At 50.4% G+C, this 24,546-nt stretch overlaps 1 protein-coding gene across 1 annotated transcript in view; it reads right to left on the bottom strand.

The window, feature by feature from the left end:
* Positions 1 to 24,546, bottom strand: part of FNDC4 (fibronectin type III domain containing 4) — a 44,114-nt gene that overhangs the window by 8,077 nt on the left and 11,491 nt on the right. Inside the window, exons 2-4 of the mRNA XM_037893587.2 lie at positions 9,314 to 9,429; positions 8,494 to 8,698; positions 4,767 to 4,856 (exon numbers count right to left, since the gene is read on the bottom strand). Coding sequence (XP_037749515.1) covers positions 4,767 to 4,856; positions 8,494 to 8,698; positions 9,314 to 9,429 — 411 coding nt within the window. The remainder of the gene's footprint in view (positions 1 to 4,766; positions 4,857 to 8,493; positions 8,699 to 9,313; positions 9,430 to 24,546) is intronic.

The following is a 24,546-nucleotide window of genomic DNA, read 5'->3' as shown; positions in this document are numbered from 1 at the left end:
TCCACAGGTTGACTGTGCTCTGAGTAAAGAAGAACTTCCTTTTATTTGTTTTAAACCTGCTGCCCATTAATTTAATTTGGTGGCCCCTAGTTCTTATATTATGGGAACAAGTAAATAACTTTTCCTTATTCACTTTCTCCACACCACTCATGATTTTATAGACCTCTATCCTATCCCCCCTTAGTCTCCTCTTTTCCACGCTGAAAAGTCCTAGCCTCTTTAATCTCTCCTCATATGGGACCCGTTCCAAACCCCTAATCATTTTAGTTGCCCTTCTCTGAACCTTTTCTGACACCAGTCTATCTTTTTTGAGATGAGGGGACCACATCTGTACGCAGTATTCAAGATGTGGGTGTACCATGGATTTATATAAGGGCAATAAGATATTCTCCATCTTATTCTCTGATGATTCCTAACATCCCGTTTGCTTTTTTGACTGCCGCTGCACACTGCGTGGACGTCTTCAGAGAACTATCCACGATGACTCCAAGATCTCTTTCCTGATTAGTTGTAGCTACATTAGCCCCCATTATATTGTATGTATAGTTGGGGTTATTTTTTCCAGTGTGCATTACTTTACATTTATCCACATTAAATTTCATTTGCCATTTTGTTGCCCAATCACTTAGTTTTGTGAGATCTTTTTGAAGTTCTTCACAGTCTGCTTTGGTCTTAACTATCTTGAGCAGTTTAGTATCATCTGCAAACTTTGCCACCTCACTGTTTACCCCTTTCTCCAGATCATTTATGAATAAGCTGAATAGGATTCGTCCTAGGACTGACCCTTGGGGAACACCACTAGTTACCCCTCTCCATTCTGAAAATTTACCATTTATTCCTACCCTTTGTTCCCTGTCTTTTAACCAGTTGTCAATCCATGAAAGGATCTTCCCTCTTATCCCATGACAACTTAATTTATGTAAGAGCCTTTGGTGAGGGACCTTGTCAAAGGCTTCCTGGAAATCTAAGAACACTATGTCCACTGGGTCCCCCTTGGCCACATGTTTGTTGACGCCCTCAAAGAGCTCGAATAGATCAGTAAGACACGATCTCCCTTTACAGAAACCATGTTGGCTTTTGCACAACAATTTATGTTCTTCTATGTGTCTGACAATTTTGTTCTTTACTATTGTTTCAACTAATTTGCCCGGTACTGACGTTAGACTTACTGGTCTGTAATTGCCGGGATCACCTCTAGAGCCCTTTTTAAATATTGGCGTTACATTAGCTATCTTCCAGTCATTGGGTACAGAAGCTGATTTAAAGGACAGGATACAAACCATAGTTAATAGTTCCACAATTTCACATTTGAGTTCTTTCAGAACTCTTGGGTGAATGCCATCTGGTCCCAGTGACTTGTTACTGTTCAGTTTCTCAATTAATTCCAAAACCTCCTCTAGTGACACTTCAATCTGTGACAAATTCCTCAGATTTGTCACCTACAAAAGACAGCTCAGGTTTGGGAATCTCCCTAACATCCTCAGCCGTGAAGACTGAAGCAAAGAATTCATTTAGTTTCACCGCAATGACTTTATCATCTTTAAGTGCTCCTTTTGTATCTCGATTGTCCAGGGGCCCCCCGGGTTGTTTAGCAGGCTTCCTGCTTCTGATATACTTGAAAAACATTTTGTTATTACCTTTTGAGTTTTTGACTAGCTGTTCTTCAAACTCCTTTTTGGCTTTTCTTATTACCTTTTTACACTTAATTTGGCAGTGTTTATGCTCCCTTCTATTTACCTCACTAGGATTTGCCTTCCACTTTTTAAAATATGCCTTTTTATCTCTTGCTGCTTCTTTTACATGGTTGTTAAGCCACGGTGGCTCTTTTCTTTAGTTTTTTTGTTGTGTTTTTTATTTTGGGGTATACATTTAAGTTGGGCCTCTATTATGGTGTCTTTGAAAAGTGTCCATGCAGCTTGCAAGGATTTCACTCTAGTCACTGTACCTTTTAATTTCTGTTTCAGTAACCGCCTCATTTTTGCATAGTTCCCCTTTCTGAAATTAAAGGCCACAGTGTTGGGCTGCTGAGGTGTTCTTCCCACCACCGGAATGTTAAAAGTTGTTATATTATGGTCGCTATTTCCACGCTGTCCTGTTATAGTTACCTCTTGGACCAGATCCTGCGCTCCACTCAGGACTAGATCGAGAGTTGCCTCTCCCCTTGTGGGTTCCTGTACCAGCTGCTCCAAGAAGCAATCATTGACAATATCAAGAAATTTTGTCTCTGCATTTCGTCCTGAGGTGACATGTACCCAGTCAGTATGGGGATAATTGAAATCCCCCACTATTATTGAGTTCTTTATTTTGATATCCTCTCTAATCTCCCTTAGCATTTCATCGTCACTATCACTGTCCTGGTCAGGTGGTCAGTAATAGATCCCTACTGTTATATTCTTATTAGAGCATAGAATTACTATCCATAGAGATTCTATGGAACATGTGGATTCATTTAAGATTATTACTTCATTTGATTCTACATTTTCTTTCACATATAGTGCCACTCCCCTCCCCCCCCCGTTCTGTCCTTCCAATATATTTTCTACCCCAGAAAGAGGCTGGGATTTTTCAGCGTGGAAAAGAGGAGACTAAGGGGGGATAGGATAGAGGTCTATAAAATCATGAGTGGTGTGGAGAAAGTGAATAAGGAAAAGTTATTTACTTGTTCGCATAATACAAGAACTAGAGGCCACCAAATGAAATTAATGGGCAGCAGGTTTAAAACAAATAAAAGGAAGTTCTTCTTTACTCAGAGCACAGTCAACCTGTGGAACTCCTTGCCTGAGGAGGTTGTGAAGGCTAGGACTATAACAGGGTTTAAAAGAGAATGGATAAATTCATGGAGGTTAAGTCCATTAATGGCGATGAGCCAGGATGGGTAAGGAATAGTGTCCATAGCCTCTGTTTGTCAGAGGGTGGAGATGGATGGCAGGAGAGAGATCAATGATCATTACCTGTTAGGTTCACTCCCTCTGGGGCACCTGGCATTGGCCACTGTTGGTAGACAGGATACTGGGCTGGATGGACCTTTGGTCTGACCCAGTACGGCCATTCTTATGTTCTTATGAATGATTATGTCCCATTGATTGTCCTCGCTCCACCAGGTTTCTGTGATGCCTATTATATCAATATCCTCCTTTAACACAAGGCACTCTAGTTCAGCCATCTTATTAGTTAGACTTCTTGCATTTGTGTACAAGCACTTTAAAATCTTGTCACTGTTTATTTGTCTGCCCTTTCCTGATGTGTCAGATTCTTTTTTATGTGAATCTTCTCGTCTGATCTGGCCCATACTTTATCCTCTTTCATCCCCCTCCTCCTTCCTAAAACCTAGAGAATCTCTATCAATAGACTCTCCTCTAAGAGAAGTCTCTGTCCGATCCACATGCTCCTCTGCAGCAATCAGCTTTCCCCCATCTCTTAGTTTAAAAACTCCTCTGCAACTTTTTTAATGTGAAGTGCCAGCAGTCTGGATCCACTCTGGTTTAGGTGGAGCCCATCCTTCCTGTATAGGCTCCCCTATCCCGAAAGTTTCCCCAGTTCCTAATAAATCTAAACCCCTCCTCCCTACACCATCGTCTCATCCGCGCATTGAGACTCCGAAGCTCTGCCTGCCCACCTGGCCCTGCGCCTGGAACTGGAACCATTTCTGAGAATGCCACCCTAGAGGTCCTGGATTTCAGTCTCTCTGCTAGCAGCCTAAATTTGGCCTCCAGGGCGTCTCTCCTACCGTTCCCTATGGCATTGGTACCTACATGTGCCACAACCACCGGATCCTCCCCAGCACTCCACATAAGTCTGTCTAGACGCCTCGATGGCTCAGCTGGTTATCTGTAGTCAGGGTCAATTGACTTTCACCAAGTCCAGCCCCTGCACTGTGACACGACCAAGTAAACCTAGACTGTCCCTGACGGGGTCTGTCCAACCTGTTCCTAAAGACCTCTCGTGATGGGGACTCCACAGTCTCCCCTGGAAGCCTGTTCCAGAGCGTAACTACTCTTAGAGTTAGAAAGTTTTTCCTAAAACCTAATCTAAATCTCCCTTGCTGCAGATTAAGTTCATTATTCTTGTCCCACTTTCAGGTCTCAAGTGTAAGCTTGAAAGTTTGTCTCTCTCACCAACAGACGTTGATCCAATAAAAGATATTACCTCACCCCCCTGGTATCGCTAACATCCTGGGTCCAACGCGGCTACAGCAACACTGCACACGGACTTTGCCCTTGTCTTTACTGAATTTCATCTTGTTGTTTTCAGACCAATTCTCTAATTTGTCAAGGCCAATTTGAGTTCTAATCCTGTCCTCCAAAGTGGTTGCAACCCCTCCCAGCTTGGTGTCATCCACAAACTTTATAAGCAGTCTCTCCACTCCATTACACATATCACTCATGAAAACAGTGACTGGTACTGGACCCAGGACTGACCTGTGGGATATGCCCCCGGGCGTGAGAGCGAACCATTGACAACGGCTCTTTCAGTGCAGTCTTGCCATCAGGTTTGCACCTACTGCGGAGTAGTTTCATCTAGCCCACATTTCCCTAGTTTGTTACAAGAACGTCACTGGGGACTGTGTCAAAAGCCTATTTCACACCTACAGCTGCCCGCCCCCCGCCCCCACTCGAGCCACAGCCCGCTGCATCTCCTGCGCCCGCCTTCACACCCATGTGCTGCCTTCCAGCCCAACCCCTGTATGGAATCCAGAGGGGCCAGAGGCCCATGGGGTGGGACCCTGGGTGGTGGCCAGTGAGCACCGGCCCTCCCCCTTTCCTCACCTGCCCACATGAGCAGCACCGTCACGATGATGACAATCTCCCCGGTCTGGAGCTGCCGCTGCTTGTCCAGCCCTTCCACAGTGATGTCACCTGCAAGACACACGCCGCGCAGTGTGGAGTGGCCCGGCCTGGTGGGGCTGTCAGGTTGTGCAGCCCCCACCAGGCTGCGGGCGGATGAGAAACAGCACCCAGCCCCGGCACGGAGCCAGAGGAGACTCCCAGAACCGTAGGGGCCAACAGGACACAAGTGGAGGGCGGGGAAACACGGCTCTGGGTTTCATCCCCTCAGCTCCCAGCTGTGTAAAGGGCAGGGGACACCTGAGCCAATCACACCTTTGCTGCCCCGGAGGCATCTGGGGCTGGTCAGAGGCAGCAGGCTGGCCTGGCTGGTCTGATCCCGGACAGTCCCTTGAGAGTTAAAGCACCTTCTCTTTTACCCGGGAGATGGGGGTATAGTCGGGGGAGGCGTGTGCACCAGGGAAAGGGGGCATATACCCACCAGCCAGGGGGGCCTGGGGCATGGCTGCGTCTGTGTCTGGCAGGCCTGTGTGTACTGGGGAGCAGGATGCTGACAGAGCTGCCCCACCTGCCTCCCTTCCATCCACACTCCAGCACGTGCCACCCACCCTAAGGGGCACACACCTCCTGCCTAGCAGCAGCTCCTTGCTTTCTGGTTCGGCCTGGGATGATGATGTACCTCCTGCTCATGTCAGAGTCCCAGGGTCAGTGCCAGCCCTCGGCAGCTGGCTGGGGAGAGCGGAGGCTGCGTACGGAGGTGGTCAGCGTGCTGTACAAAGAGCCGCTGTCGCTCTGCAGACTGGGAGCGTGAGTTTTCTAGTGCATTTGCCAGGTGCTAAGCAAGCCGAGGTCGCTGTAGTCACGCCTGCAAGCTGTTTAACTGCTTTGTGTTTTACAGCAACAGGGTCACGTTACTGTCTGGGGCTCTCTGGGCCCATTTAGTCCACTGAGACTGACACAGCCAGGGCCTGCAGAGTGACACGGGAAGCCAGAGAGGGGTCAGGGGTCAGCGAGGGCAAACACTGGGGTGAGACTAGGGACTGGGACGGCACCTGGAGGTGTGGGGAAAGCACTCAGTGCAAAGGCTCTGCTGCCCCCTTTAACACAGGTCAGGCCAACCTGGTCCTGTGTGGACAAAACTCAGGCTCCAGTCCAGACCCAAGCTGGCTCCGGCCCTGCAGAGAGCGGCACTGGGCTGATGGTGCTGGCTGCCTTTCAGAAACCAGGCAGTTTACCCAGAAATCCCTCTTCTAATGGGGAAGCCCATGGTTGGCATCTCCCAGCCCAGCACACCCCTCCAGGGGGAAGAGGACTGACCCGCTGGCCCCTGGGAGAAGTCACTGGGGAGACAAGGAGGACAGGGCCGTGAGCCAAGAGCTCACCAGACAGCCACTGTCTGGAGGGGGAGAAGGACGAGGGCTGAGCCTGGGGCTCCAGGGTCGGGCGCCGAGCTGTCCACCCTGCACCGCGCACTTGCCCCAGCCAGCTCCTTTTGATTTAATTGGGGATTGGTCCTGCTTTGAGCAGCGGGTTGGACTAGATGACCTCCTGAGGTCCCTTCCAACCCTGATATTCTATGATTCTATGATTCTATGATTCCTCCCCTGGGCAACGGTGCCCACGAGGAGCATCAACACAGCTCCCCGTCCGGAGCAGGGTGTGGGGCGGAGCGAGCCCCGGGCTGCGGGGGACGGACGGGACCCAGCCTGGACGGAGATGCTGGAGTGTTGCAGCAGCCACATGGCAGGTTTAACCCCTTGTGGGACCTCCCCAGTGTCACACACCCAGGGATCCTTGTGACTGGCTGCACCAGGCTCTCACAGTCCTACCACCCGCACCCCAGGCCAGGAGCACTGAGGGTGGGTCCTCCAGGCCTGCCTAGAGAGGCTGCAGAGAAGCAGCCAATCAGAGCGCAGCAGGCTCAGTTAAAAGGCACTGCAGGGGCTGCATCTCCAGTTGCTGGCTGGGAGCAGAAGCGGTGGGTGGGCGGGCGGGCAGGCAGGGACACCCCACGGAGGTGACGGGATGGGACGGGACAGAGTGAGAAGCAGCCCAGGGAAGGCAGCAGTGACCATTAAAGGGAAGCAGCACATGGCTGCTGCCTATAGGGATGCTGAGTTGGGAACCTGGGACCCAGAGTAGTGAGGCAGGCCCAGGTTCCCCCCAGAGGAGTGGCCTAAGCCCCAAGGAGGGGAGAAAAGGCATTAAATGCCCAAGAAAGGGGCTTGGAGTTTAAACGGGGCTGAAGACCCTGCAGAGGGCCAGCCTTTTGTTGGACTTTGTTACCCTGGAAGGGGACTTAACTCCAAGGAGTGACCTGGCTGCAGAGCGGGGCAATAAGAACCCATAAAGGCAGAGAGCCCCCAGGCAGGAAGCTGGGGGCCCTGCTCTGTATCAGGGCAGGCATGGACATCAAGCCCAGGAGGAGCTGAGAACTAAGCCCAGAGATAGGCACTGGGACAGGTCCTTGTGGACCTTCTCCCCCGGAAGGGGTTCATCCATCCGTTCACCTATTAACCGAGTGACTTGGCTGGGGGGCTGAGCCACTGAGGACCTGCCTGATCAGGGCGACAGCCAACGGGGCGCTGGCTGCACAGAAATGGAAAGTGCAGGGTCTCACCCAGCCAACAGGAGGCGCTCACGAGAAGTGAGTGTGCCCCATCACTTTCCTCCAGCAGGGAAAAGTGCTCCACCCTCAGGACTGACCCTCTGCAGGGAGCTGGTGGGAACAGAGAACTTGGTACGAGCCCCCTGCAGCCCAACACGACAAGGGAGCTGGTCCCCATCGCTCTGCCCCTGCTCTGTACTGGGGGAGCTTGGGTGACGTTAGCAGGTGTCCAGCGCTGGCAAGGCTGCGTGCCAGGCAGCGCCGTGCCTCTCTAGGACGGGCTTTTCCAGTAGCGAGGGGCTGCGTATCACCCTCACCTCTGCTGCCTCGGCGCAGGATTTAGCGGAGGAACCTGTGCAGGTGCCACCCCACGGCAGGATGCCCCAGACGCTCTGGGTCTGGGCTGTGCAGCAGGAAATGTCTCCCCCCCCGGCCTTGTGTCTCCTGGCTCCTGTGGAGCTCGGCTCCATGCTGGGCAGAGGCTTGCCTCCATTCCGCCTGCGTGGCTGTCATACCAGAGGTGCTGTGCTAGGTCCTGCCGTGGCTTTACTCCCTCTCCTTTGGTCCTGGGCCTCTGTTCCCGACGCTCCCAGACTGACAAACCTGCCACACTGGGACACTGCACGAGCTCTTGCAACAGCCTCGTGGTTCTAGCTGTGTCTCCTTGTCCCCCGTTGAGCAGCCCGGCCCCAGGAGCCCTGAGCGTGCAGCGGGGAACGAAAGGCTTCTGCGGAGGCGGCTTCTGCACCAAGCACAGATGGCTCCTCTCCAGGGCCGGGCACAGCCCCTGCCAGGAGCCCCCAGGAGCCTCTTTCCAGCCCCTCTGCAAGCCACCCCCCTTCTGCCCCCTCACCTGGGGGCAGGCTGAACAGCGAGGGGTCTGACTTTAACCAGTGCTCCTGTGTAGCTCGGCACTGCTATACAGCACCAGCCCTAGCTGTCCCCACGGGGATTCCCGCGTGGCAGCCCCGACTCCCCTCGGTTCCCAGAACCTGCTTCCGTGGGCTGTGGGGCCCCGCAGGAAATTTACCTCGCAGGGCCCAGTGACCAATCTCCCAACCAGAGCGTGTGGCAAGGGCACAGCGAGGGCTCTGCCCTTACCTTGGTTGGAGCTGTTGGAGGGGAGGCGATCGGTCTCTTTCAGGGTCCGGAAATGGACCCTCTTGCTGGCCTGGCTCTCTCCATGTAGGCTGATGCTCTGCACCTGGATGATGTAGTCTGCGTCCTCCGCCAGGTCCCACAGCACACAGGCCCGGTTCGTGGTGTTCACCTCCCGGATGAACCGCTGCATTTGCCCGTCCTGCCGCTGCGAGAGTGGGAGAGACACTGTCAGTCACAGGGAGGGCTCCCCTGCCCTTCTGGAAATGGGTTAGTGAGGGCAAGTCGCCAGCGTGGGTGGGTGGAGGCATGGTGATCTCTGAGCTCCTAGGAGACTCTGCTGGGCTGTTCACGTGCAGGGCGGCGATAGTCATGTGAATAGCAGTATTTCTAGAGTCCCCCATGCCATTGTACAGTCACACGGACAAACTCCTCCCTCGCAAAGCCCCGCCCAGAGTGGGGACCCCGCCCAGGGCAGCAGGGAGGGGATGGGGCTCAGGACCGGCCTGAAGCACACCCCTTTTGTAGAGGGGTTTCAAGGTGGGGGTGGCCAGGAGGGTGGGGCCAAGTCAGTCCTGCCCCCTGGAGGCCCGATGGCCTGCTGGCCCCAGAGAGGATGATGAGAGATGGGTGGGGTCGGAGCTGATGCCCCAGCAGTGGGATGGCCAGAAAAGGAAGAAGGAGCCTGCGTAACCCATGGCCAGCACTGCTCATGGTGCATCCCTCGGGTGGGGTGGGGTTCCCGGGAAAGCCCTCCCAAAGGGAAGGGGAGGCAGGGTGGGGACGAGGGGCAGAGACACCTTGGGGGCAGAGTCTGGCGTACCTGCTGTGAGATGGCATAGCCAATGATGACGTCTCCTTCTGGGACATCCCACGAGACAGTGGCGGAGTTTGCCTTCAGGTGCGTAACAGTCACATTGACTGGGGCCGGCGGCCTATCTGTGAAACAGGGGAGGGAGCGGAAAGCCAGTGTGCAGGAGAGCGGGGACAAGACCGAGATCACTTCGTGCGCTATAAAATTACCGAGCTGCTTCGTTGCCTCGGTCCCAGCTTCAACCAGCCTGTACAATGACCGGCATCTGAGGATGTCCATAGCAACAGCCCTTCTGCCATGGTCTGACTGGGCTTCGCAGCGTGCGCAGACTGCATAGCCAAGCACGCAGATTTGGCCTAATCTTTCTGAGAAGCAGAGTGGGGAAGTGGAGGAGCCATGGGCAGGGCTGATGAGGGGGAGACAATTGTACCAGGGCCTCAGTTCAGGTCCCCCTAAAGCAGCTGTAGTGTCTATGTAAATAAAGTTAAATGGGAGGGGGTGGGGCCCCAGCGAACAGGATGTACCAGCAGCCCAAATTTCCCTCAGCTGGTCCGTTCATGGGTCTCCCACGGCAGAGACGTAGGTTCTATTCCCTGCTCTGCCAGGTGTGACCTTTTGCAGCCTCTGAGAGCTGATTGTAGGATGGAGGGACTGATGCTTGTCAGCCTCCTTGCTCAGTGATAAGGGTGCAAAGGGCAGAGAGCTAGGGACACCTGCTGCCTTGATTCCCAGCCCAATGGACCTCCTCCTAGGCCAAACTGGGAGCCCTGCCATTCTCCAGGCCAGGCCATCCTTTGCTGAGCCAGCTGGAAAGTGGCCACTTTGTGCTGGTGTTTTCTTTTCCGATAAGTAGAAATTCTTCCCTACAGGAGGAGGGCTGAAAGGCTGTGGAGCCCTGGGGGTTTGCAGCACCCAGAAGGGGGATGTGCAGTCCGGGTGAACCCCAGTGTTGGTGGATGCTATGGCTTCCATGTGAAAGGGGCGCAAACCCAGGCCACGCATGAAAGCAGCGGACGATGACTGCAGCCGTGAGCCCCGGCAGCACTGCCCACTCCCAGGGATGTTTTAAAGCACTTTACAGTTTCCGCTCCAGAGTGCAAAGGTCCTATCAAAGGCAAAAGCCTGATGCAGCCACTTCCAGTGCCTCTCCAGTTGTTGGTTGTGGCCTGTTGTGCTGGGGGCTAGAGGAGACGTGGTCCCTGCCCATCTAAGGAGAGATCTTTAAGGGCTCCCTAAGCGCCCTGACTGCCTGAGGATTCCCATTCACTGGGTTTCCTGCAGGGCCCCAGCCCCAGCCCCAGCCCCACCATGACAGGTGTTCACCACTCTGGGCATTGCTTTCCCTTCACCCTGCTTTTGTTTTCACTTCCTGAATAAGCTCTGAAATAGCAGCAGAGAAACTCCCATAGCAGCTTTTGCAGCAGGTCTCTGTCCTGAGCAATGTGAAGCAGCTGCAGAAACAGCCAAAGCCAGCCTCCCTTAGTGCTTGGGGAATGTCGCATATGTGCCTGTCTGCACACCCAGGCACAAATCCTGTCCCTAGCAGCCTGCACAGATGTTAGTGCACGCCCAGAGCGACAGGGCACGGTGTGTTTGAACATCCGGCCCAGCCAGTCCTGGAGCAGGGGCTGCATGGGAGTGAGGTGATGGGAGGCACAGGACTGGCAGAAGGACTCATTGATGCAAGAGGACCCTGAGAGATTTGAAACAAGGGCAGGGAACTAGCCTGAGGCTCCAGCTGGAGAGATGCAGCAAACCCATTAGTAACCCCTGATTTGGCTCCGTGGTGCCTGGGCTCGTAGGAGCAGCCCAGCAGGGACACTAGGGCACAGTGCAGGACTTGGCCAGCGCAGGGTGGGGCTGGGCATGTGTTTCATGGCCCGAGCAGCTGAAGGGAGTGTGAGTTGAGGAGGTAAAGCCATTTCCTCCCCAAATGTAGGCCTCTGCATCTGACTGCTTCACCCTGGGCAGAGGGCTGCCAGTGGGGGCTGGGTGGGGTAACTAGCATCCGTGCATGCTGGTAGGGAGGGGGTTTGTGCCTGGGTGTGCAGACAGGCACATACTCAAAGTTGCCCAAGCACTAAGGGGGGCTGGCTTTGCTAGTTCTGTTGCTGCGTTGCATCGTGTAGGACAGAGATCTGGTGCCAAGCTGTGCTGGCCTGTCTGGGGTTGCACTGTGCTCAGCTCCTCTGAGCCCACAGGTCACCAAGGACTCTGGCGTGGGTGCTGGGCCCTCCTGCATCCTCCAGCCCAAGGAAGGAGACCCTCAAACTCATTATGGCCTTGGGCCCTCCTAGGGCTCAGCCCAGGCGGGGCAGGGATCTATTCACTCTGGCCCTGGGCACCCCACCTCCATCCACAAAGTCACGCAGGCCGGCTACAGGGGTAAGGGCACTGCTGCTCAGGCCTGGAGGAGGCACATGAGAGCAGGTCCTGTGCTCTGTGACCGACTGGGGATTCCCACAGGTGGCAGCCAGGAAAGCGGGGTGAGGGGGGCGTGGTGCTCCCTTTGCTATTTAACATTTTTATTAATGACCTGGAAGAAAATGTAAAACTACACAACAATTGGGTGAGTGGTAAATAATGAAGAAAACAGGTACTGATTGCTTGGGAAGCTGGGCACGGGCAAACAATATGCCTTTTAATACTGCTAAATATATACATTTGGGAACCAAGAATGCAGGCTGTATTTACAGGATGGGGGAACTCTACCCGGGGAAATAGCGACTCTGAAAAAGATTTGGGGGTCGTGATGGATAATCGGCTGAGCATGGGTTCCCAGTGTGACACTATGGCCAAAAGGGCTAATGCCACCCTTGGATGCATAAATGGGAATCTTGAGTAGGAGTAGAGAGGTTATTTGGCATTGGTGCGACCACTGATGGGATACTGTGTCCAATTCAAGAAGGATGTTGACGGTGCTTAATTTGTGCCAGGGCTTGGCAGCTCATAGCCCTGGCACCTCTAGGCTGCATCAGTTACAAATGTGAAAAATTGCTTGAGTCCCAGCACCTTTTACATTACAAATTAAGCCCTGGATATTCCTCAATTGGAGAGGGGTCAGAGAAGAGCCATGAGATGGATTAAAGGATTAGAAAACCTGCCTGAGAGCTCTTAGAGCCTATTGCTAAGCCTGATTAGCTGAACCCAGAGAAGGTTAAGGAGTGTGTGAGGGGGTTTCTACTCCACACAAGGCCTGAGTAGGTAAAAAGGGCCATTAACCTCACGACAGGCTGCACCTGGAAGAGAGTCCGGGCTGATCTGCTCAGTCTCACTGATGATGCCCAGCTGGGCAGGGGCAGGCTGAGCGAGTATAAAACCAGGACGTAAGGCACAAGAGGAGGCTCTAGGAAGGAGTTCTGCAACCGTTCCCTTGAGAGGGGTGCTGCCAAGAGACAAGCAGGTGGCCTTGAGGGAGTGAGCCCTGGGGTCTTGCCTGGGAAATACAAACTCTGGCAAGAACCTGAGAGCAGGTGAAATACAGGGGCCAGCTCTAGGGTTTTTGCTGCCCCAAGCTCTGAGAGTGCAACTGCCCAAGCAAGAAAAAAGAAAGGGAAAGGGGGGGCCAGAATGTTGCCCCTGGAATTGTCGCCCCTGGAATTGTGTCACCCCAAGCAGTGTTTGCTTTGCTGGTGCCTCCAGCCGGTCCTGGTGAAATAGCCCCCGGGAGCAGAGGAAACTCTGGTCACCTGGATGGGAGCCCAGGGAAACAGCCGCCGGGTCCGAGTGTGTAGCTGGTGGTTGTTAGACACAGGGTCCCTGGGCTGGAAGCTGGAATAGTGGGCGGGCCTGGGTTCCCCTGCTGGCCCCTGGGAGGTGGGCTGGAAGACTGCCTGAGACAGCTTATCCAGAGGGACTTTGTGGGAGGGGAGGACTGTAGTGAGCTGGCTGAAGGGCCAAGTCATGAAGAGGGAGCATCACATGGGTCGAGAGCTAATCCGCAGATGAACCACAAGGACGCGCCCCACCGGTGAGCTGTAAACCCTGTGACAGGGCGATTAGATCACAATCTGTCGGTACCTACATGGGGAACAAATAGTTAACAATGAGCTCTTCAGTCTAGCAGAGTCCGGTACAACACGATCCATGGAAATAAGGGGAATTGCCCACTGGAACAATTTCCCAGGGGTTGTGGTGGACTCTCCAGCACTGACCACTTTTCAGTCCAGATTGGCTGTTTTTCTAACAGCTGCTCTCGGAAGGAGTGTGGGGCAGCTCTCTGGGCTGTGCGATACAGAGGGGTCAGACTGGCTGATCACAGTGGGCCTGTCTGGCCTGGGGATCTAAGCAGATACTCCTGGTCCAGGGCTCTGTACAAGTGCCTTGCAGACAGGCAGGCCAGATAAGGGTCCAGCTGACACAGACAGTGGTGCCAACATTCACTAGCTGCTCTTCTCAGGGTCTGTGTTAATCCATGCTGGTTTGCTATTTATTAAGGGCCACAGTGTGACCCATGAGTCCCCTGCACACACACACAAACCAGCATGCACGCACAAACGAGCACGCGGATGATGCAGACGCACACACTCATTGCTGAGCAGGTGCTCGTGAGAGGAGCCCTGTTGCAGTCCAGGGATAGGCATGTGCAAAGCTTCCCCCCGCGCGTGCTGTGCCGTGCCAAAGCATGAAGGAGGCCTGGCTCAGCCGTCCCAAAGAGCTCGCAGTCCAAGGTGACAAAGAGGAAGTGTGGGGAAGACTGTGACATGCGCAGCTGAGAGGCGGGCTGACCCACTGCTTGATCTGGGGGTGCCCAGAGGCCCCGTCAGTGTCAGACCTGCTGTGTGCCGCACACCCCTTGGGCCCCCACAGTCTGTCAGTTCTCAGTCCTTTTCCTGCAGTGGGACTCCAGGATGGATCTGGATGGGGGCAGAGCCTGCCTACAAGGGTGTCCCAACAAGCACCCGTTGGGTGGGCCCATTGGGGAGGGGCGGGGAGAAGATGGGGTGGCTGTGTAGGCAGAGTGGATGAAATGGGGAGGAGGAGCGGGTGACGTGGGCTGAATGACAGGCCGGGCTGAGGTTTGGCGGGATCTGCATGAACTGGAAGCCAGAGGGGAGATTGGTCTGCAGGGCCAGAGAGCAGAGGGTGGCGGGTGTCTGTTGTTTGCCCAGGACCAATGCCCTGTACCCAGCCTAAGAGCACGCTAGCTCTCCTCCTGTCTTCTGGGATTTCCTCTGTATTCCAAGCTGCAGGGGGCCGGGAGCTGCTCAGGCAGCCCTTCGAGGATTTGTGGGGCTGCTGACTGAGCGTGGCTTTGCAGCGGGAATCGAGGCAGAGCGTGGCAGAACCGAGGCAGTGGTGTGGCTGTGTCAGCGTGGGAGCACTGGGGGGGGGGGTCCCCAGGACAGAGGGGGACAGTGTGGCTGGGTTGGGGAGGGGGAGGCTGAGGTCTCAGTGAGGGGCAGGGTCACATGGTTGGGCGATTCAGCTGGGGGTGCAGTACATCTGACCCCCCGGAAAGTTCCACTAAGGGGAACCCTTTCTGATGGGATGTCTGCCCCACTTCCCCACCTCTTGGGGTAGCCGACTGTGGAAGCAGCGGCAGGCCCATCTTTCTCTTCCCACCCCTGCAGGCGCCAGGGGACATTTTGCTCTGGGGAGAGGAGAGGCGAGGCAGCAGCGACACCGTCCTTATGGGTCGCTGGCGGGTGGGATCAAACCAGGGACCTCTGGCGCTTAGTGCACGAGCTACAAGCCACCTGGCGCTTAGCTAAGGCTGTGGGCAGACTCCTTTTCTCTCTCTCTCAGTGGCCTCGGTGCACTCGAGGGGACAGAACCCCAGCCCAGGAGGTGTGTGGGTTACGCTTGCAGGACGGGAGGGTGGAGGAGGAAGCAGGAAGATTCCAGCAGCTCAGGGCCATTATGCACCTCCCCCGCCGGGCGCAGTGGGTCGGCCGCTCCCTGCAGCCTGGCTGTGGGGACAGACCCCTGCAGCAGCCCCAGGCCTGGGAGAGGGGGCTGAAGAGCCCAGGAGCTGAAGAGGTGGGGCGGGGGCTGGGCGGGTGTAGGCAGTGCCAGATTTAGAGTTGGGGGGGCCCTGTGCACAGTAGGGGGCCCAGCCAAGAAAAAGAACATTTTCATCTCCCCCTTGCCCCCCGCTTTTCATTCTTTTTGGATCCCCCTTGTCCACGTTTGTTGACCCCCTCAAAGAACTCTAGTAGATTGGTGAGGCATGATTTCCCTTTCTAAAAGCCATGTTGGCTTTTCCCCACAAATCGTGTTCATCTGTGTGTCTGATAATTCTGTTCTTTACCACAGTTTCAACCATTTTGCCTGGCAGTGAAGTTAGGCTTACTGGCCTGTAATTGCTGGAATCACCTCTGGAGCCTTTTTAAAAAATTGGTGTCACGTTAACTACCCTCCAGTCGTCTGGTACAGAAGCTGATTTAAATGATAGGTTACATACCACAGCTAGTCATTCTGCAATTTCATATTTGAGTTCCTTGAGAACTCTTGGGTAAATACCATCTAGTCCTGGTGACTTATTTCTGTTTAATGTATCAGTTGTTCCAAAACCTTCTCTACTGACACCTCCATCTGGGACAGTTCCTCAGATTTGTCACCTAAAAAGACTATCTCAGGTGTGGGAATCTCCCTCAGCCTCTGCAGTGAAGACTGATGTAAAGAATTCATTTACCTTCTCAGCAATGGCTTTGTCTTCCTGGAGTGCTCCTTTAGCACCTCCATGGGCCAGAGGCCCCACTAATTGTTTGGCAGGCTTCCTGCATCTGATGTACTTAAACATTTTTTTTTATTGTTAGCTGGACGATGTTTTAAATGTAACGAGCTGGGGCATGTAAAGGCCAACTGCCCCAAGAACCCAAACAGATTACAGTTCATTGTACCGGAATCACACCAGAGGTCCTCAGGTCCAGATACCTCCCAGATACCCTCGGAGTGGAGGGAAACTGTGAGTGTGGGCAGGAAGAAGGTCACCGCGTGGAGGGACACCGGAGCACAAGTGTCGGCTATCCATGCTTCCTTAGTGGACCCCAATTTAAGCAACCCAGAGATCCAAGTGACTATTCAACCCTTCAAGTCCAACTCTTTCAATCTGCCTACAGCCAAGTTGCCTGTCCAGTACAAGGGCTGGTCAGGAACGTGGACTTTTGCAGTCTATGATGATTATCCCATCCCCATGCTGTTGGGGGAAGACTTGGCCAATCACAGAATCATAGAATAGAATCATAGAATATCAGGGTTGGAAGGGACCTCAGGAAGTCATCTAGTCCAACCCCCTGCTCAAAGCAGGACCGATCCCTGACTAAATCATCCCAGCCAGGGCTTTGTCAAGCCTGACCTTAAAAACTTCTAAGGAAGGAGATTCCACCACCTCCCTAGGTAACCCATTCCAGTGTTTCACCACCCTCCTAGTGAAAGAGTTTTAACTAATATCCAACCTAAACCTCCCCCACTGCAACTTGAGACCATTACTCCTCGTTCTGTCATCTGCTACCACTGAGAACAGTCTACAGCCATCCTCTTTGGAACCCCCTTTCAGGTAGTTGAAAGCAGCTATCAAATCCCCCCTCATTCTTCTCTTCCGCAGACTAAACATCCCCAGTTCCCTCAGCCTCTCCTTATAAGTCATGTGTTCCAGACCCCTAATCATTTTTGTTGCCCTCCACTGGACTCTCTCCAATTTATCCACATCCTTCTTGTAGTGTGGGGCCCGAAACTGAACACAGTACTCCAGAGGAGGCCTCACCAAAATAACAAAAAACTTATTCGGTGGAGTTTAGCTCTCCAAGATTTTGATTTCGACATCCAACACATCTCAGGAGCTGCTAACAAAGTGGCTGATGCACTCTCCCGTGAAAGTTTCCCAGAATCAACTGGTTAAAATCGTCCTTGAGATGTGGAAAATATTGTTAGTCTTTATGTACTTGGTAGTATATTTAGAGGTGCACGTGTCTTCTTAACTCTGTTTTCTCCTAGAGCTCCAGGAAGAAATCCCAGGAAGCGTTTCACCCTATCTGTGATTTGGGGGGCGTGTCATAAATATAAAGGGAAGGGTAAACACCTTTAAAATCCCTCCTGGCCAGAGGAAAAACCCTTTCACCTGTAAACGGTTAAGAAGCTAGGATAACCTCGCTGGCACCTGACCAAAATGACCAATGAGGAGACAAGATACTTTCAAAAGCTGGAGAGGGGGAGAAACAACGGCTCTCTCTGTCTGTGTGATGCTTTTGCCGGGGACAGAACAGGAATGGAGTCTTAGAACTTAGTAAGTAATGTAGCTAGATATGCGTTAGATTCTGATTTCTTTAAATGGCTGAGAAAATAAGCTGTGCTTAATGGAATGTAGATTCCTGTTTTTGTGTCTTTTTGTAACTTAAGGTTTTAGAATCATAGAATCATAGAATATCAGGGTTGGAAGGGACCTCAGAAGGTCATCTAGTCCAACCCCCTGCTCAAAGCAGGACCAAGCCCCAACTAAATCATCCCAGCCAGGGTTCTGTCAAGCCTGACCTTAAAAATATCTAAGGAAGGAGATTCCACCACCTCCCCAGGTAACGCATTCCAGTGTTTCACCACCCTCATAGTGAAAAAGTTTTAACTAATATCCAATCTAAACCTCCCCCACTGCAACTTGAGACCATTACTCCTCGTTCTGTCATCTGCTACCACTGAGAACAGTCTAGAGCCATCCTCTTTGGAACCCCCTTTCAGGTAGTTGAAAGCAGCTATCAAATCCCCCCTCATTCTTCTCTTCTGAAGACTAAACATCCCCAGTTCCCTCAGCCTCTCCTCATAAGTCATGTGTTCCAGTCCCCTAATCATTTTTGTTGCCCTCCGCTGGACTCTTTCCAATTTTTCCACATCCTTCTTGTAGTGTGGGGCCCGAAACTGGACACAGTACTCCAGATGAGGCCTCTCCAATGTCGAATAGAGGGGAACGATCACGTCCCTCGATCTGCTGGCAATGACCCTACATATACATCCCAAAATGCCATTGGCCTTCTTGGCAACAAGGGCACACTGTTGACTCATATCCAGCTTCTCGTTCACTGTAACCCCTAGGTCCTTTTCTGCAGAACTGCTGCCGAGCCATTCGGTCCCTAGTCTGTAGCGGTGCATGGGATTCTTCCCTCCTAAGTGCAGGACTCTGCACTTGTCCTTGTTGAACCTCATCAGATATCTTTTGGCCCAATCCTCTAATTTGTCTAGGGCTCTCTGTATCCTATCCCTACCCTGCAGCGTATCTACCTCTCCTCCCAGTTTAGTGTCATCTGCAAACTTGCTGAGGGTGCAATCCACACCATCCTCCAGATCATTAATGAAAATATTGAACAGGACCGACCCTTGGGGCACTCCGCTTGATACCGGCTGCCAACTACATATGGAGCCATTGATTACTACCCGTTGAGCCCGACAATCTAACTGGATTTCTATCCACCTTATAGTCCATTCATCCAGCCCATACTTCTTTAACTTGCTGGCAAGAATACTGTGGGAGACCATGTCAAAAGCTTTGCAAAAGTCAAGGAACAACATGTCCACCGCTTTCCCCTCATCCACAGAGCCAGTTATCTCGTCATAGAAGGCAATTAGATTAGTCAGGCATGACTTGCCCTTGGTGAATCCATGCTGACTGTTCCTGATCACTTTCCTCTCCTCTAAGTTTTGCCTAGAGGGATCCTCTGTGTTTTTAATCTGATTACCCTGTAAGGTATTTACCATCCTGATTTTACAGAGGTGATTCTTTTTACTTTTTCTTCTATTAAAATTCTTCTTTTAAGAATCTGAATGCTTTTTCATTGTTCTTAAGATCCAAGAGTTTGGGTCTGTGGTCATCTATACAAATTGGTGAGGATTTTTATCCAACCTTCCCCAGGAAAGGGGGTGTAGGGTTTGGGAGGATTTGGGGGGGAAAGACGTTTCCAAAAGGGCTCTTTCCCAGTGATATGCTGGTTAGACATTTGGTGGTGGCAGCGATAAAGTCCAAGGGCAAAAGGTAAAATAGTTTGTACCTTGGGGAAGTTTTAACCTAAGCTGGTAAAAGTAAGCTTAGGAGGTTTTCATGCAGGTCCCCACATCTGTACCCTAGAGTTCAGAGTGGGGAAGGAACCTTGACAGACTCTTTGGCTAGTTGCTCTTTAAATTCTTTTTTGTCCTGCCTAATTATATTTTTACCCATGTTGTGCCAGAGTTTATGCTCCTTTCTATTTTCCTCAGTAAAATTTAACTTCCAATTTTTAATGCACCCTAAAAGATGTCTTTTTCCCTCTGACAACTTGCTTGACTTTGTTTAGCCATGAAGGCACTTTTTTGGCCCTCTTACTAGGTTTTTTGTTTAGGGATATACATTTAATTTGAGCCTTTGTTATGGTGTCTTTAAAAAGTTTCCATGCAGCTTGCAGGCATGGCACTCTTGTGACTATCTTTTTAATTTCTGTTTAACTAGCTTCCTCATTTTTTTTAAAGTGAACTTTCTGAAGTTAAATGCTACTGTGATGGGCTTCTTTGGTATTTTCTCCTCCACAAGGATGTGAAATTTAATTACATTATGGTTGCTGTCACAAGCGTGTGCAACACATTTCATTAGGGTGTGCACCCAGGGAAAAAATTTTTTTTAAAGGCAAACAATTATTGTATACTCCATCATAAAGGACATTTATTTTTATTCATCAAACAAACTAAGAAACTAAAACTTAACTAAACTTATTTTTTTTTAAATTAACTAAACTTTACTTTAAAAAAACAAACTTAAAAAATGAGACACAAAATACCAAATTTTACATGAGTGATAACTAGGCGTATACAAAGATACAGTCAATTTTCATGATCTTTATCTTTAACCAGATAATGAGCTAACCCAAATTGACCAAAACAGATTAAGGTTTCTTCATCTTCCTGTCCTAGAGAATGAGACGTTGCTCACCAGGTGTTATGGACTTAAATTCCTCAATCACCTCATTGTAATTAACTGACGAAGCCAATTCTTGTTCAATGTACAAAATCACAAGTGAGTTGAGGCGCTGTTGGGACACTGTACTTCTTAGTTTGTTTTTTACTTGTGCTAGTTTCGAAAAGACTCTTTCACATGAACAGCTTGTAACAGATAAGACTGCAAAGCATTGAATAGGTTTGTAAAAGGCCTGGAACATGGAAGACTGATCCGATTCCGTTAGCCAATCAAGCCATTCTCTGGTGGTGTTCGTAGTGCTACCTTTAGGAACAGATCCATCATAACTCCGCAGCAATCAGACTTCAGCTTCCAACTCATCCAAGGACACTTTAAATTTGTTGGCAGTGATTCTCATAGTGTCCCTGCCAATGTCTAAGCTCAGCAGTTTTCCCGTTGCGGTCACAATTTTACAAGTCTCCTGTTCAAATCGCTGGTCAATGCCGGTAATCGTTGAGTCTAGGAGTGGGGAAAAGGAAGTTATTCTCTCCTGCTCCTCTTTTATATCAAAGTGATGCTGGGACTCAAACGCGTCATCAATACCAGTGAACGTTTTTCTCTTCTTAACTGCGGGAATCGATATATCATTCTCTACACACATTTTCACACTGTCATTGAAAATAGATTGAAAATATTCTGGGCCACTTCTCATTGCAGCCAAAGAGTTACACAAGCTTTTCACCCCTGTCATTGCAGTAAGTAAATTGATATCTGGAGCTTGAAGAGCCTTATTCACTTTTACCACCATCTGGAGAATAGGGTGCATCATGTGAAGGGCAAAGATGAACTTGAACGAATTTAGTTCATGGATAAGGCCCCTGACTTTTATTTTAGCATCAGCAAGGCGAGTTGTTTTGATAATCTCTTGTAAAGCTTTTAAAATGATGGAGTAGCTTTTGTTTTACAGCAGCCACTGCTTCTGCTCTGCATGCCCATCTTGTGTTTGATAGTGACTTCAAAGTCTTCAACTGGGATCCTACTTCTTGTGAAATCTTCTCCATTACTGCATGTCGCACAGGACTCCCCTCCATGAAGGCATAAAGAGTCTGAATGAATAACACCAAAAAAATCAAAGACGGTTCTGTTTTGTTTACTTGAAGTGCATGCATCTACTAGGACGAGGTTCAAACAAGGCGCATAGCAGTGTACATCGAGCATTTCATGGTTTCTTTCTTTACATTTCATTTGAGCTCCCGCAGTACATCCAGACATAGTAGATGCACCATCAAAACCGACAGACGTCACTGATGACCCGTCAATTTTAAGAATGCCAAGGACGTCATTTAACTGGTCAAAAATAGACTGAGCATCAACTGTTAATAGTCTCTGAACAGATACAAAATGTTCAACTGGACTATGTTTTTCACTGTCAAAATACCGCACCACAATGGACATCTGTTCATGGTGTCCACAGTCAGTAGTGTCGTCGGCAATTATTGAGACCACTTTTCCAGTTAGTGAAGACACAATCTTTTGTTGCACAACGTTGTGCAAGGCCACAATTAAATCATTCTGGATGCGATTACTCAGAGAGGTAGCGTTTCGAGGAGATTGTTGCACATGCTTTGCCATTACGGGATTATATTTTTGGAGCATATTGACAAGATTTAGAAATAAACCTTTATCAAAACTGTCAGCTTTTTCATCGTGACCCCTGAATGGTCTCCCACCTTTCGCCAAACACAGAACGATGTCAATCAGTCGCTCCATTACACTTCGGTTTTGGCACTGTTCTTCTTGTTTAGACAGATAAGCCTGCTTGCCCTCATCCAAGAATACATCAATAGGTTTCCCTTCATTAAAACTTGACCATGAAGAACAGCTCAACACATGAGATTTTGACAGTTTGTGGTTTTTAAAACATTTGTTAGCCCCATGCCAGTTTCTGAATCCCTTATCAATAAATGCTGAATCAGTGTGACCTTTGTTTGCTGCATCATTAGAGGAGAAGAAACGGCAGTAAAAACAAAATGCTGCATCTTTTGATGGGCTGTATTCTAACCACCTAGACTTTTCATACCAGTCAGACTGAAAATTTCTTTGTTTATTCCCTATGGTACTTCTAGGAAACATGCTCAATCTAGGCTGATAAGCCTCTAGATAATAGAGACTGGCATTCTAATCTATTTTTTGGAATATCACAGACTGGGTCATCAGAGGGAACGTCTGATGGCTTTGAAGAAGAGCTACACTGACCTGAGCTAAGAGACGAAGTCTGTTTCTGTTGGTCATTGCTCAGTTCATTGCACGCACTGGAACTGGTGGCGGCTTTCTCTTCGGGTACGTTCTTAACCGAGGAGTCCGAGGTATTTGCACAACGATCAGCACGTTCATTATCATTCGGTTTGTCGGCTCCTTTTCTTCTCTTAACAACGAACCCACCCATATTTTAAAATTAAAAGGGGGTATCATATGATTGAATTAAAACGTAAAGCCACGGGCTTGTTATGCTATTTCAATAGAGTACACGCGACAAAGATTCTCCAGCTTTCACCCTGACCACACCACACGATCCATCGTCTACAGCCAAGCTCTGCGATACAACCGCATTTGCTCCAACCCCTCAGACAGAGACAAACACCTACAAGATCTCTATCAAGCATTCTTACAACTACAATACCCACCTGCGGAAGTGAAGAAACAGATTGATAGAGCCAGAAGAGTTCCCAGAAGTCACCTACTACAGGACAGGCCTAACAAAGAAAATAACAGAACGCCACTAGCCATCACCTTCAGCCCCCAACTAAAACCCCTCCAACGCATTATCAAAGATCTACAACCTATCCTGAAGGATGACCCAACACTCTCACAAATCTTAGGAGACAGGCCAGTCCTTGCCTACAGACAGCCCCCCAACGTGAAGCAAATACTCACCAGCAACCACATACCACACAACAGAACCACTAACCCAGGAACCTATCCTTGCAACAAAGCCCGTTGCCAACTATGCCCACATATCTATTCAGGGGACACCATCACAGGGCCTAATCACATCAGCCACACTATCAGAGGCTCGTTCACCTGCACATCCACCAATGTGATCTATGCCATCATGTGCCAGCAATGCCCCTCTGCCATGTACATTGGTCAAACTGGACAGTCTCTACGTAAAAGAATAAATGGACACAAATCAGATGTCAAGAATTATAACATTCATAAACCAGTCGGAGAACACTTCAATCTCTCTGGTCACGCGATTACAGACATGAAAGTTGCGATATTACAACAAAAAAACTTCAAATCCGGACTCCAGCGAGAAACTGTTGAATTGGAATTCATTTGCAAATTGGGTAAAATTAACTTAGGCTTGAATAGAGACTGGGAGTGGCTAAGTCATTATGCAAGGTAACCTATTTCCCCTTGTTTTTTCCTACCCCCCCCTCAGACGTTCTTGTTAAACCCTGGATTTGTGCTGGAAATGGCCCACCTTGATTTTCATACACATTGTAAGGAGGGTGGTCACTTTAGAAAAGCTATTACCAGCAGGAGAGTGGGTTTGTGTGTGTGGTGGGGGGGTGGGGGTGAGAAAACCTGGATTTGTGCTGGAAATGGCCCACCTTGATTATCATACACATTGTAAGGAGAGTGATCACTTTAGATAAGCTATTACCAGCAGGAGAGTGGGGTGGGAGGAGGTATTTTTTCATGCTCTGTGTGTATAAAAAGATCTTCTACACTTTCCACAGTACGCATCCGATGAAGTGAGCTGTAGCTCACGAAAGCTTATGCTCAAATAAATTGGTTAGTCTCTAAGGTGCCACAAGTACTCCTTTTCTTTTTGCGAATACAGACTAACACGGCTGTTACTCTGAAACATTACAAATGCTGTAGACACTGCGCTGGGCATGCTGGACGCGGCTGCGCTTAGAGGTCAAAGAATTTTCTAGAATAATAGTCGGGAGGGGGGGCGGACCAATGGTAATGCAGCGCCGCAGTCGTGTGGACGCATGCTGCGAGCGAACGCAGGCTTTCTATACATTTCTACAACATCTATATTACGCAATTCGGCGCTGATTGCATAACACTAGAAGCCATACTTTAAAACTAAAAGAGCGTATCATGCGATTAAATGAAAACACAAAGCCACTTTTCTGAGACATTAGGGCGTGCCTGGGCACACCCCGTACGCACGCCCGTGGTTGCTGTTCCTGAATGGCTCAGCTGTATTCACCTCTTGGACCAGATCCTGTGCGCCACTTAGCACTAAATCAAGAATTGCCTCTCCCCTTGTGGGTTCCAGGACTAGCTGCTCCAAGACGACCTCATTAATTATCTCTACAAATTTTATCTCTGCATTCCGTCCTGAGGTGACATGTACCCAATCAATATGGAG

The sequence above is a fragment of the Chelonia mydas genome, chromosome 3 (assembly GCF_015237465.2).
Source record: "Chelonia mydas isolate rCheMyd1 chromosome 3, rCheMyd1.pri.v2, whole genome shotgun sequence".
NCBI lineage: Eukaryota > Metazoa > Chordata > Testudines > Cheloniidae > Chelonia > Chelonia mydas.
Note: the sequence above shows the minus strand (reverse complement) of the source record. Positions and strands in the feature narration are given on the sequence as shown.